The following is a 15,052-nucleotide window of genomic DNA, read 5'->3' on the forward strand; positions in this document are numbered from 1 at the left end:
CCAGATGTGTGATCTTGTTATGGCTCTGTCTGGGAAATTAAAAGGCTTTTTATCAGAAATCTTCTAGTAAGGGAAGTACTTACAAACCGTAATCGTATTAATTGATTCCTGGTTTCAGAGGAAATGAAACTGAGTAATCCTTGTACTTCCTGGTTTGCTGCCTCTCCATGGAATTTACAGTTTTCCTGCAGGTTAACATTGCTTTGTCTGAAATGGGGAGTGAATAAAGGTATTTTCTTTCTCCTTTGGTCTGATGCAGGTGACAGATCATGCAACCACTGCCCTGCTGCACTACCAGCTGCCCCAGATGCCAGATGTGGTGGTCAGGTCTTTCATGGTAAGTGTGGTGGAAAACACATTTTTCCAGTTATATTTGAGGGTGTTTGCAGTGATTGACATCAGGCAGTTCTGATGCAGTTGTAATTTCCCCAGTTCAAACAAGCTGGACAGTGGAGATTGTGATTCTTGGTGTCTCATACCTGGACAGGGATGAAGAGCTCATTCCCATTTCCCTGGGGTAATTGGTGTTGGAAAACTGAGCTGTGAACAGCTCTTCTGTCCCAGCTCTCAAAATTGGCCTGATGATTCCTGTCTGCAAAGGTCTGGGTCATCTGTCACGACAGGAGGAAAAACTCCCCTCAACCAAACTCTTTCCTATGGCCCAGCCCTTTGCCTGTTCCTTCTGTGCAAGTTCTGGATGGACAAAATCTGCTCCACTGGAAGTTCCCTGGTAAGAGGAAATTCCCAGTCGGTGTATTCCAGCTGAGGCAGCTCTGCCAGTTTGGGAAGGGCTGGGCACTACTTCCAGAAGGTTCCATTTTGCTGTATCCAAACTTTGTTCCTCCAGCACATCAGCAGGTGTTTGGAGAAGCAAGGAAATACTGGAGTATTCAGATCTTTTCTTACTGAATAAAACTAATCTAATACTATTCTACCTTGATACACAGATTTAGGTTTATCCCCTTTAATTCTGTTTCTATTTAGAATCGTATTTGTGCAATAAACTTGTATAAGAAGCAGCCCTGTTAATCAGAGGGTGAGAACAAGGAATTATGATTCAGAATTCCTTCTACCAAGATGAATTTTGGCAGTGGAGGCTCTTGCTGTTCTCTCTGCCACAGTCTCCCAGTGGAGGATTTGGGGGGAGATTTTCTCTGCAATTCAGGCTTTTTCTTCCATTTCCTTCCCTTATGTTGCCCCTTCACCTGGAGCAATGCAACTGAGACTGAGAAACAAAAATCTCATTTTTCCATTCACTCTTTTGCATCCTTAATTTCCAGTGTGTAATTTCAGAGCAGTCAGGCTCCCCTCCCTGTTGTGCTGGATTGGTTATTTAATAAAAAGGCCACTAAGATGAGAGATTTGCAAAGTGCATCTTACAATAATAGGTTTTGAAAGGTGAAAGCAACCATTACTGGTCAGATCCATGTTCAACATGGTCCTGAAAATGAATGTTTAATAGAACAAGTCGTTTGTGTGAGCCAAGGCCCTGCTGTATTGATCAGAGAAAACACCAGAACTTCCAACAAAGCAAAACCAGCACAAGTGTCAATATGTTGGGCCTTTCACCTGTCTCTTGTGCAATCCATGTGACAGGATGTTCTAAAGCCCTAATTTTCTGATGGGAATGAAGAACCCATTCCTTTCTTTTCTGTCAAGAGATGTCTCAAGTGCACAATTTAACTTCATTTACCTATTTTTGTATTATGGCTCAGAAAATTCGATTTCTCGGTAGTGCAAGCAAAGCCCATCCAAGCTGAAGTAAATAACAGCAATTTACTTGTAGAGTTGTGTTGCCCTTGTCCCCATATTTACTGCTCAGCCCAGACAAGATCTAGTTCTTCTGGAGGAGAGTTATTGACAGCCCAAGGTTTGGTTGCTATAGAGAAAACTCTGATGAAGATGGAAGGATTTGTTTCAATAAACTCAGCTGACCTCTTCTTCAGAGAACAATTTTCTCTTATCGATGTAATTCAATAGGACTTTATATGACAAGATTCATGTGCATCCTTCACAGGATAAATCTGCTGGTCTGGGGCTTTTTTAGCTGTGTATCTCCTTGAGTGGCGAATTGGGTTATGTAATGCTCATTGCTGCGTGTGACGATGGGAACAACCCATTTCAGAGGCAGGAGCTTCATGAGGGAACATCTGAACTTACCCTGTGCTGTTCAGCACCACTGGCCTTTTATATATATATATATGTAGTCATCAGTGTAATCAGGTTTAAAATGGCTCCGTGTTTTTATGACCAGTGAGTATTGATCCTAAAATCGCATTAGAGAGGAAGTTCATTAGCTGGATGTGGGAGTCCTTCTGTCTTAGCTCTGAGGAGCCCAACCTGCAGTGGGAGTGCAGCAGGGGGTGATAGATGGCCATGGCAAGAGACAAACCATTGCTCAGCTGGAGAAGGCACCATCAGGAACAATCATATCCCAGTAAAAATAGGAGGCATTGCAGCACCCGCCTTCCCTCACGATTCTGGAGCTGCGAATGCCTGCTGCTCACAGGGCAGGAATTTCTATTAAAAAATTTGCTTAAGTGACTAAAAAAGCAAGAGATGATTAATAAAGTGGAGAATTCATCTCTACAGTGACCTTGTAATCTTCAGTGTGCTTGTGTTTATAAAATCAACCTGCGCCTCACTGGGGCCTGGCCAAAGCACATCCTCTGTCCTTGCTGCTCCTGTGTGACAAGAATGATGACAAAGGGAAACATCCACATCCAGTTTTCTTTAATTTCTCTCCCTTTTCCTTTTAGACCTGGTTAAGAAGTTACATAAAGCTGTTCCAGGCTCCGTGCCAGCGCTGCGGGAAGTTCCTGCAGGATGGCCTGCCACCCACATGGAGGGACTTCCGAACACTCGAGGCTTTCCATGACACCTGCAGGCAGTAGGAGCCCAGACCCTGCCACCACGAGGACTCAGCACTCTGGAGCTTTGGGACAGCACTGATGGTTCCACTCCTGAACCTCTCTGTCCTAAGCAGTGAGATTGCACTGAAACATTTGACTCTGGAGCAGCCATCTGCGAGGCACAAGTGAGACTGATACATCTTGAAGAAGATGGGAAGGAGCTGTGTGTGATCTGAAATGATCTGCCTGGGAAGATGTGGCAGTAATTATCATTATGCTAAGCTTTAATGAAAATATCCATTGTACAGTTTGCATTTTGTGACAGAATTTGCAATGCTGAAGACTTTTATAAGTTTGAAATAAATTTTGTATTCCCAAAATTTGTGCTGTTCGTTTCGTTACTTGGTCAACAAAACCCTCGGGTTTGGTGTGGATTTTTCAGTGCTGCTCTTTCCTTTAGGAAAACTGGAAACATTTAAACATGCTGAAATGTTGGGGGGGGGTTGTTGCAAGGCTGCTTATATGAGTGCTGGGATTTTTACTGTGGAAGAGAAGATTATGGCATTGATTAAACATGGAATTTCAAAGGCATGTGGCAGCTTGGAAGATGCAATGTAACTTTCTAAGGCAGGGGGGAAACAGATGTTTTCCTTTACTAAAATTGTAATGAGAAATGTTAACAAAATCTGCATGTATTAAGTGGTTAGAAAACGTGTGATGAGCAGTGACAGTCGTGTTCTACAACTGAAAGTAGTGAAATAATTCAGCCCTAAAGCAGTTTCTGCAGCACAGACATCCAGTGTTTCCTAAATGATTTAAAATGTACATGGAACACGCTGGAGAAGAGCAGGATCCCTCCCAGCAATCCCTGAGCTTGGAAGGGATGGGACAGTTCATCCTATGAGCCTTGGCTGTTTTTGCTTCCCCCAGACACAGGGAAAGGTCCCTGGTCCTGTCCCAGCCCTGGGGCGTAGTGGGTGAAGTGTCTTCTCTGGTATTTTCTTGACTCCACATCTCCTGTGTCACCCCCTGACAGCCAATTTGATTAATTCCACTGTCATTCTCACCTTGTTCCTCTACAAACCACAAAGGTTTCAGTAATCGGCTGATTTGGGAGCTGGGAAGGGGAACTCTGGAGGTCCCTTGTCACTCCATTAATTGTCAAATAAATTGACAGTGCTGCAGAGAAATTTTTGAGGTTCCTTCTGCCTGTGGACAAGCTTCTGTAGCAGGATTGGCTTGTAGGAAAGAGACATTGAAAGAAAATGCGTGTTTATGACTATGGAGGCACAACATTGTGTGTGGAGAATGAGTGTGTGTGAGAATGTTGGTAATGAGATCTCTTTTTTTATTTCCCATATTATTAGTAGTAATAATACTCCAAATCACCAAACAGAAGAATTACCACAGCAGTGGGATAATGGCCATTTCAAACCCAGCTGCAGTTGAATTACCTAATGAAAACTTTTTGTGCTGTTATTTGACCCAAGTAGCCTTCTCAGTCCAAAGATCAGCCAAGACAGAACAACGTTTGCATCTTGGATGAGCCCGAGCCTTGGAAATAATCGGCCCCCTCTCCATCCCGTTGCTGTGCTAATTAGAAGGCCTGGCTTTCTGATAGCATAAGCATTTTTTTTTTGTTACTATAAAGGTCATAATATGATATCCAGCCTGCTTTAGGCACTGCTGGCTGCTCCCTTCTGTTTATGCTTAAATAATGGTGTAGAAAGCAAATCCTGAGGTTCACAAAAGTACCGTGTGTGGAATCGTGTCTTGGCATTTGGAGATAATTAGTTGCAGAAAACAGTGTTGTCCAAGTCTGTTAATTGAGCCTGAAATTTTAAACCTGTAATTGGGGAGTCTGATGGAGAGTCACACAATTCACCACAGGTACCTCAGTACAAAAATAATTTGTCTTACTGAAGTGCAACACAAACCCCTTTGTCACATTCCTTCCCCCAGGAAGCGCAGCAGAAGGATCAGGATCTTCTCCCCTCGCCAGAGCCTTGGGAGGAGCAGGGATTTCTGTCCCCACAAGCCTTTAAGGGCAGCAGGTTGGAGTGTTTTCATTTGGGGCAGTGAAACTCAACTCAGGAGTTCCAGCAGTTTGGATTCAGCCTGTGCTCGTCCCTGCTCGTTGTCCTGGCAGTCCGTGTGCCTGGTGGCAGTGCCTGGTTATCCCTGCGATGTGCATCTCCAAGGAAAGCAGAGGCTGCTCTGAGTTCTGAATGTGAGGGGTGAAAACTGGGAGGTCACTCCTAAGTACAGAGCCATTCTCACAGTTACAGAATTCCTGTGTTCCTTCTCAGCTTTGTCACTTGGATGCTGGGCATTCTAATTATTTCTGTCACCCTTAGAAAGGATGGGTGACCAAAAGCAGTTTAACTGCAGAATGAGTGACTTTGCTCTTTACCATTAGAGTTTGTTGCAGTTATTAAAGCAGTCCCAATCTCTAAGGCAAACACCAAGGACCGTGATCCGTAAGGAGTGATTGGCTCTCACCTCTTCCAGAGCATCTTCCAGGCTTCCTTACGCTCATTTCTGCGAGGCCAGTGCTGCTGCGGAATCAGGAGCAGCCAAATTGAGCAGAGAAAGAAAAGGGAGGTGGTGGCCATGCAGAAACAAGAGCTGCTGTGGTGGCTCTGGCTGTGTGAGATGGAGCTGCATCATCCCAGCGTGGTTGTTTCTATGCAGGATCCATCCAGCTCCCCTCCTGCTGCAGGACAGGTGCAGCCCCTTGCCCTGGGCACTGTCACTTGGTGTCACCCGCCCTGAGCCCAACATGCTCCTCTGGGAAGAAATCCCGTTCTGTTTTCCCCTGTGCAAACCCCTCCCGCTGTGCTCGTGGTGCTGGCGAGTGCTAAAGGTTACAAAATCCATCTTTTTGCTAAGAAAGCAACGTAATTAATGTGAAAGTTTCTCTGGTGCAGGGAATCCACAGCAGATTCGCAGCCGCTCCCCTTTCCCTCCCCGCACCCCTCCCCAAACCACTTTAATTTCTCTGCCAATATTGGACAAATGTAACAGGCTGACTTTTTAATTTTCTACTCCCAGGTCTCCCTTGTCCCCTCATGCATTTTTCATCACAGCTCATGGCTCCCTCCCTGCCTGCCCTGTGAACAATATTGATCGACTGATTAAGCCATCAAGCCATGGCAAACAACTTTAATTTTCTAACCAAAGCCTGTTTGTTCTCTTTCCTTTCTTGTATATTTGTTGCCTTTTCCCAAAGTTTTTAATGTTGGCTAGGAAACAAATACATTTTTTTGAATTAATCTCTGGGTTAATTGGTGCTGTGCACCAGCCAGAGGAATCCACAGGGAAGTATTAACCCAGGGGTGCAGTAAGAGAGTGCTGTTGGTGTGGTCCCATTTCAAAGCTAAACCTTTTGGAGAAGGGCTTGAAAAAGACGTAGGAAAAGTTTCCCTTTTTGGCCTCTCACTTTGGCTTTAAATTTTACAGAGCAGAGTGGAATCCCATCACAGCACTGCAGCACCCCTGGCCACACCAACATCTCCTGGGCTCTGGGTGCCTGTCAGGGCTCCTGCAGGTTCTTCAATCCCAAATTGACATCCTTGGCTAAACCCTCTGAAGGCTCACAGGTTTCACCCTCCCCACTGCTGCTGCAATGCTCCAAAAGCTGCTGGAATTCTGCAAATGTGAGAGCCAGCTTGCCTTGTAGAGCACTCTTAAGCCCTGATGATGAATCCTAGGTCTGGCAGGTGGGCAGAAGCATCTTTCTTGCGGACTCAGTACGTGGTTTCAGTGAGGCTTGTCAGAATCGCTCTGTGGGTTTGCAAATTGCTTTTCAAGGTAGAAATGCAGCTTAAATATGAGGATATTTGTCTGTCACTGGCAGCCTCTGGGCTCTGTGTTGTGCTGTGGTGCTGCAGTCCTGTCTTGGGTGCTGCTCCTTTGGGTAGCACTGCCCTGTCAGAGCAGGAATGGGGGGTTCTGGTGTGTGGCAGGATCCCCCATCCTGAGCATCTCCACAGCTTGTTCTGGTGTCTCCAGAGCTGTGAATTCCAAAGATGTGGCAAAACCTTCCAGAGGAACTGGCCACACTCCATGGAGGGTTTGCATGAGGGCAGTGCCAGGACTGGCCCCTTCACACCGCTGTGACTGGACTTTCCAGCAGTATTTACCTGGGAATCCATCGCTCCTTGCTCTACCAACACCCCAGAGCCGAGCCCCTGGAGGTGGGAGATGCTGGCATGGAGGGGATGAGGCAGGAGGCTCAGGGTCCCATTCCAGTTCTCACCCAACACTGCAGGAAAACCTCAAATGTTCCTCCTGCCAGCCACACCTCCGCTGGTGTGACCCCGGCATGGATCTGTGCATGGATTTAGCTCACATCTGTGCAAGAGGGTGGCAAATCAGCCTCAAGATGACTCTCAACACAGGTTTCATCAGTGAGCTTGGCCCTTTGGTCCATGTCCTGGACTCCCTCCCCCAGCACTGAGCAGGAACTGTCTCATGGGGGCTGAATCCCACAGCCCGAGCCGAGGTCTCCGATGCCCCGGACATCACGAACGCACCACTGCAAGTCAGGGCTTCTGTTCTAAACTCACCTGGTGTCCTTCAGAAGAGGAGATTGGCTGCACGTACACCTGGGAAGGGTCGGCTTCAGCTGGGTTTCTTCACATCAGACATCAGCTGTTTTTCCCATGGTTATTCCCTGGTTGGAAGCAGCAGGGTAAGGAGGGAATTGGTTGTTTTGGGAGCAACAGCCCCAAAACAAAGCTGGCTCTGAGTCACTGGGGTTTATGTCTCCTCTCTTGCTTTGAGGGACAGTGATTCCAATATCAGATAATTAGGTCTCATAAAGACGTGTGTGTCATGAACTTGTTAGATTTTGTGAGGCTGTCTTTTTTCTTCCCCTTTAAAAGCAAATGATCAAAACAAGAGACATCTCCAGACGTGCTGCTTGTTAACACAAGGAGAGCAGTGACCCTCTGGAAGGGCAGGGGTGTGTCCCTGCAGCAAGCAGGATTTTTTATCATCTGGCATGTTATCCTCTGTGAAGTTCAACAGCAGCACTAATACCTGATTACCGGGTTTGTGTCATAAAAATGAAAGGGGGATTAAAAAAAATGAAGTATGGCATAGGAATGTAAATGGGCTTTTATTGTCTGTTGAGGTGGAAGAACCCAGGGACAGCTGAGCATTTCTCATTTTATTTACTTTTTTATGTTAATAAGGAGGCTAATTTAAAATGGGAGTCCTTGTAGTTGGTAATAGACAGGGTTGTGCTGATTAAAAAGTTGCTCTGAAAACCAGAGGGCCGGGATCAAGGACAGAGAAGTTTTGTTATTCAGGTGCTGAGACTGAGCATTTTGGGTTTAAAGGTGCCCCATGCTCTGGTCTTCAACATCTCCCAACAGTTCCTGCAAATCAGCTCAGGAGTATTGCCAGAAAACAACAAATACGTGAAAAATATTAATGGTGAGATCATTTCGAATTCATGAGAACAAATATTTGCGTCGAGGACGTGATTATGAGTGGCGCTCGGGACAGTAATGCAGGCTGGGATTGATGTACCCAATTACAATTAACCCGTGCAACCAACGTCCCAGCTATCGAGTTTCACAACAAGCTGCTCCCTCGGCATCCGCAGGTGAAGAATTATGAGCAGGAAATTTCGGTGTAGCCTTGGTATAAAAATAAAGCTGATGGAGGAGAGCAGCATCCTGTGTCTGTGCAGCGCTGCCGTGCCCTTGTCTCTCACCATCTGCACCTCCTCCCTGTGTTTTGGGTTTATTAAGGTATTTTTAGCCCTTTTTCTTTCCTTACAGCCTCGCTACTGTTGACAATTCCTCTTTAAAATGCTGAAAAGAAAGCAGGAGTGCTTTTTTAAAGTGTCTTCAGCCGGGGCTCAGGGGTGACAATGGGCTGTGGGTTCCCCTTGGTTCAGAACAATCCGGAGAGCAGCCACAGGCAGAGGTGACCTGTGGCCACTGCTCATTTTCTGCTGGATGAAAAACTCTGCCAGGCATCGGTTCCCGGAGCTGGAGAGGCCAGAACCCGCTGGGGGACCTGAGGGGAAGGGAAATGTCAGATGAGAATGGCAGCTCGGGAGATTTGCCGGCTGGTGCCGCATCCCAGGGAGGGAATAAAGGCGGTCCCGGAGGGGGACGGAGCATCCAAAGGCGGGTGATGTCCCGAGATGCTGAATTTGAGCAAAAATTGCTAAACCACGACCTTAACAGGAGGCTTAATTAGATTTTGTTTTCTTCCTCCGAGGTTTTACCCAGCTCTCCTGTAAATCCTGCTCTCGTGATGAATTCCTCCTGAGCCAGGAGGTGACTCTGATGAAATGCTCGCGCTCGCTTCCAAACCCTTCTTCCTCAACTTCCCAAACCTTGGTTTTCTGACAGAAATGTGCTCCCAGCTAAGGGGAGGGAGAGAAACTGTGCTGGTCCTTCGCATCAAGGTCTGCTCTGCTGAGGCCCCATGTGGTTCTCTGAGCTTTGGGTGGTTTTTCCTCCCCTGGACCTGTGGATGAAGGAACTGATGCTGCTGCAGGATGTGCTCCTGGCCTCAGCTCAGCTCAGGTGCCATCTGGGTCTGAGGCCGTGGAAGGTTACAGCCAAATTAGATTCATTGTATTAAGTACTTTTCTCCTACAGAAACACATGAGGAAATTAATCCCAGAGTATTCAACAAACCCCGCCAAGAAGAGGAGCTGCCAAGCTCTCCCGGTTTGCTTTTTGTTTTCACTGAGCCCCTTGCTGTAATTACAAACATCCGTGAAATTAAAACTGCAAATTGCTGAGGTAGGAGAGTGGAAAGGCCAGGCTGGTGAACACTTAAATTGCTGTGACAGGACATTCTTCCATCCTTAAAGCAGTGGTGGGGGATCAGGAAGGAAGTCCTGCCAAACTCACCTGACAACCGTGCTGGGAAAATACAGGTGAGCTCTCCAATATCATCACAGCTGATCCCTGGAGAGTTTGCAGGTGTGCAGGGGCTCCTGCCGTCTGCAAGGCAGAAATTCCCAAACTTGCTCAAGAAGCTCTAAAACCATGAATTTTCCTCACAAATTTAGCTCTAATCTTTGGGTATAATCCCACATTTGACACCTCAGTTTCCTGTTACATCAGTTAAACTGGTTTATTTGCTTCTGTTAAAAATCCTTTTGGTTGTTTTACTGTTAATGGACTGTTACAAAACTCAGCAGAAAAGTTGGTATTTAATTTTCATCTATGAATATTTCTAAGGATTTTCTTGGGGGAGAAAGAGTGGTTCACCACTGCTTAAGAAACAGCCAGACATGGGCAGGCTCTGAACTAGAAAAGAGCTGAGTTATCTCTTTTTTAATACAAGCTACCTTATAGCACAGGGTGGAGAAATCAATACACCCTCACCCTGGTTATCAGAAGTGCTGAAAATATTCAACATTAAACAGTGGTGATATAAAAAAACCTAACACCCTCAGCCCTTGAGATTAAAAGTTGGATTTACTCTATTTTTCACAAGTCTGGTGCCACCAGGGCTCTGCCCAAGCACTGTGTGAGAATTGCTGGATAGAGAAAGCAAAGCTTTTGAAGGGCATTCAGAAGGCAAAGTAATTAATTATTTTAAAAATGAAACAAAACAGAAACAAAAAACCCACCTCAAAGTTGCTGGTCTTTAAGCTGCATTTTAAATTGTTCCTGCCAGCCAGAGCTTTTCTCCTGTAAGGCTCCTAGCATGCAGTAATATGCTTTTGGTCTGCTCAGATGCCATTTGAGTTTTGTTGTTTTATCACCTTTAGATAAAACTGGTCCATTTAAGGCTCCTGTTTCAAAGAAGTAACTTCAGGATACCTGGCATTTTGTCTTCTCCCCCTGTTATTTCAACGAAACCACAAAAAATAAAGAGTTTCTTGGCTTTTCTTCATTGCACTCAAAGGCCATTGGGGCTGAAGAGTCTCCTGGCTTGTGGCATCCTTCAGCCTGAGTTCTGAGGTGCTTTTGGCACACGTGCTCCTCTCTATCCTCCAGGTTTGTACTCAGATTTCAGCAGCTTTCCCCCTGTGCTCAGTGTCTCCTGAAATCAGGAGAACAATCTCCTCATTTTCACTACAACAAGCAATGCTGGGGTTTTACTCATCATGGAAAACTGCATTGCTTTAAAATGTAAATTTTGAAAAAGAGTTTATATTTATATCTTTCATCCCTCAGGTATCACAGGCTTTACAGCCCCTGTTTAATCATGGATTGATTGATGCCAATGGGAGTTTTCCACTGGCTTCCCTAGATCTTGGACAGGTCCCAGGGTGCAGCAGTGCAACAGGGGGATGCAGCAGCTGTTAAACCTCACGGGGTGATGCTGTAGAACAAGTGGAGATGCTTTGTCAGCCTGAATAAAACACAGGGAGCTCGTGGGTTGGATCTGACCCCTGAAGTAGCAGGAGGTTGGAGATAGGTCTGGGCAAAGAGCCTGGATTCCAGTGTTGATTTAATGACCCCTCCAAGGGCGTCCCTGCAGCCTCTGACTGAGCTTGGGACATTCTGAAGACGGAGGCTCACAGACAGAGGGGACCTGGAGGATGGCCCAGGGACCCAGGTGTGCTCCAAGCAGTGCTGGATGAGAAGGGAGGTTCTGTCTGATGCTCACCTCAGTCATTGTGCGGGAAGGGGAAATGAAGCCTGGAGGGGAGAGAGAGAAGGGATCCAACCCTCAAGAAGAGGGATGGGGGGTGATCCATGGGGAGACCCCACAGTCTTTGCATTGTCCCATGGACAAGGAGGTGTCAGGCCCCCAGTACAGGCTGGAGGAGCCCTGGCCTGGCCTCTTCTCCAGCCACAGTTTGCAGGAAGCTGTTTCCCCATCAGGATCTGCTTACAGCCCTTGAAATGCCTCCACACCGTGCTCGTTGTGTGGGGGGCACGTGCTGGGGTTTGCCCACAGAAATATCCATACATGGGGTGTAATATGGACATAAATCACATCACTTTTTGTAACAGGCTTGATCAATCTGTGCTGCAGATCCCCCACTCCCCCCATCCCTAATGATCCGTCTGTCTGCGGCACAAGATTAATAGCAGCCCGTTGGAGAACATTAAGATGACATTATCTGGAAAGAGAGCAAACACCATCTGAAATTAGGATTGGAATGGGATTGACAGTCCCAGTTTCTGCAGGAAAAGGTGAGTGACTCCTTGTTCCCATTAAAAAGCCCCTGGTGCACAGGTTGGCAGCAAAGTGTGGGCAAAGTTTTGCTCAGGGTGGCTCAGCCTCGGGGCCAGGATGGGGCTGGAGGAGCCAAATGGTGGCACAGCTCCATGGAATGCTGGAGATTATCCAGAGCATCACCCAAGGGTTTCTGAACACTGGGATTTCACACACATGGGACTAACAGGTACCTTCTCACACACAGCCCTGCATGAAGAACTGATGGATTCTCTTTTAAAGATCTAAAATCCAAGGGGCGAGGCCCCAAGAGAGGCTTCAAAGCCACCACCCTCCTGTCACACGTGTTCCAGAAGCTCAGTGCAAGGAGCCGACAGAATTGTCCCAACCTTCCCTCCTCTCCTCTGCTCCCTCTCCATTCCCAGCTCTGCCCCTCGACCTGTGCACAAAGGTAACTCCTCCATGTCCTCTACTTGTCCTGCTCTGAACTATTTGGTTGCAGCTTTTTCTTCTGAGCTCAGTACTAAAAATACTTTAAAGGTAAACCCTGGGGTGGCTCATTCCACCGGTTCACTCTGCTCCTGCCTCCTCCTTCCCCAGCAATTTCCCCACAGCCGAGCTGGCTCTTTTATCCCACTGGAAACGTGGTATTGATCTCCCCACTTTACAAAGGGAGGGGAAACACGGCCCCTTTCATCTTCTCCTTGCACAGACTGATCTCCTTGTCCGTTTTGCGTCTGATGACGGGAGGGTTTTAATCCGAAAGGATTGGAAATCTTTGCCTTATCAAAGAATCCCCCTGCTCGGTTCAGATGGGGGCTGCAGCTGCAGTGAACAGGTGGGAAAATAGGGAAGCAAAAGGGATGCCTGGTTCAGGAACCAGCCCCAGGTGTTTGTGGGGACGGGACTGCAAACCGAGCCCGGCCGAGCATCCTGTGGCAGAAACCCTCATGCAGAATGGCACCAGCCATGGCTCCAGGTGAAACCCAAACTCTGTCTTTGTGTAATTCCCCCCCTCCCTCCCACTTCTTCATTAACTCAGTTGTTTTTAAGCGTGAACGCCGGGGCTGTAAATCTGAGGCCATTTCGCAGGTTAGGTGAACTGTGAAAAGCAGATTTGCACAATTTGCAGATTGCTTGTTGAGGTGAGAGCTAATGCTGCTGACTCACGAGCTGAGCTGATGCTCTTGGCAATCCTTCCCCACTCTCCAGCTATTTCTATGCAGCCCTTCACCCCTCTCGGGTTTTGGCAGCATCCAAAGTTTACTCCAAGAACAGAAGTTTTCTGAATCCGGCAAAACCACCTGTTTTATCCCCGAATGATGCAAATGCACTGCAGTCTCTTCCAGACCCTGGCCCCAAACATGCTTTTCAGCAGTCTTAGCTCAGACCAGCAATTAGTATTCAGGCAGGAGAGCCTTGGGAGCGGCAGGAATGCCTCGCCTCCATCTTTATTCATAATCCAAAGGCGTGTTTGCTCTCCGGGCTGGGGTTGCTGCAGTGCCGGAGCAGCCGGCTCTGGCTGAACCCCACAGGACCTCTTAGGTGCTCCAAGGCTTTGTTGGTTTTTTAGCATTTCTGGATCCTTTCTGAGCTCAGGCTCTTGCCCAGCCCGAGAGGAGCAGAAAGCCCTCCCGGCTCAGGGGGAAATGCTCGGGCTGAGGGGCAGCAGCACCTCCCATCGTGTCTGCTTGGTTTTCTCTGCCCATCACAGCCACCTCCTGTTGCTCCTCATCTCCTCTTCACGCTGACATAAAGCTGCCTCCGGGTACGAGCTGTGTTTCCATTGATCACTTGGAATTCTGCAGCAGGGCAGGGGAGAAAGGTTTTCCTGCCCTGAGCATCACTCCCACTGACCCTGAAGCTCCAGGGCCTCCAAGACTGAGGAAAAACACTTGTTCTTCCAGGGCTTTTAGACTGGCATTTGTGCAGAAATGGGGATTTCTTTAATCCTGGCTTCTCACTGTGGTTTGCATTCTCCTCCCAGTGGATAATGAGCTCGGGAAGTTTAGCAGCATCTCCCAGCACCTGCTGTGTCCCTGGGCTGGGATTTTCTGGGAGGAAAGGATGAGGAGATGTGATGCTTTTGAGGAGCAAGTTTTGATCTCCCTGGCTGGGCCACCACGGTGTCCTGAGCTGCCACAGAAGAGCTGCCACGAGACAAACACCTCACAAGCTCCGTCCTCGCACTGCCCGGGGAGAGGCAGTGATAGATTAATCTGAACAAAGTTTGATCAATAATTTATGCTGGTGTTTTCACTCACCTGGGGCTTAGACAGACTTTGATATGATTTGATGGGGTCGGACCCACCCTGCTTTAATTAAACATGATGCTGAAAATTAAAAGGAAAACCTATTGGCTACTGGAACTGAAATCAATCTGTGATCAGTAACAAGAGGCTGATTAAAGAGGTGATGCCCAGAAAGGAACGGGCAGGTTCAGCAGACGCCTCCTGAAGGCGAGATTAGCGGGACATATTGAATGTAAATACAGCTATTGGCATTTTGTCACGGCGTGGCCTTTAGCAGCCGAGCTGTTTGTGCGCCTTGATGAATGGCTTTGCACCAGGGAGGGAGCTGCGGGAATTCAGGGCTGCGCTGGAGGCTCTCCCGGAGCATCACGGGGGGGTTGGATGGGGACAGCAGGGAGTGGGGGGAGCAGCAGCAGAGCTGAGCTGAGCCCCCTGTGCCCACCGCCCCCTGCCCGGGGAGGTTAAGGCAGCGAGGAACGCAGTTTGTCTGGGGTTTTGGCAGCGAGTTGCCCACCTTTGTGCAAAGGCAACCCCGTGTGGGACCCCAGGCATGGCAGGGATGGGGTCTGGGTGTCCCGGGTGTGCTCCTGCCTTTCCCTGTGACCTGAGCCGTGGTTGGGCTCTGCAGGAGCAGACCCCGCTCGGACCGGGAGCAGCGGGCGGGTTAATGACGGAGCCAGCGCTGGGCAGGCACTAATTAAGCAGCGTCGCATTCGCCCAGGCAAACGGAGATGCTCCAGGAGGAGAGGAGATACAGGAACGAGGTTGAAACCAGAGCTGACAGCACAAAACTCGGGGTGTGCAAAAAAGAGAGACGGAACGCTGTGCATT

General features: G+C 47.9%; 1 protein-coding gene across 1 annotated transcript in view; it reads left to right on the forward strand.

Moving 5' to 3' along the window:
• Positions 1-3,232, forward strand: part of MED27 (mediator complex subunit 27) — an 84,205-nt gene extending 80,973 nt beyond the window's left edge. The window contains exons 7-8 of the mRNA XM_010397762.3: positions 260-337; positions 2,760-3,232. Of these exons, the coding sequence (XP_010396064.1) occupies positions 260-337; positions 2,760-2,894 (213 nt within the window). The 3' untranslated portion in view covers positions 2,895-3,232. The remainder of the gene's footprint in view (positions 1-259; positions 338-2,759) is intronic.
• The last annotated feature ends 11,820 nt before the right edge of the window (positions 3,233-15,052 follow it).

The sequence above is a fragment of the Corvus cornix genome, chromosome 17 (assembly GCF_000738735.6).
Source record: "Corvus cornix cornix isolate S_Up_H32 chromosome 17, ASM73873v5, whole genome shotgun sequence".
Lineage (NCBI taxonomy): Eukaryota > Metazoa > Chordata > Aves > Passeriformes > Corvidae > Corvus > Corvus cornix.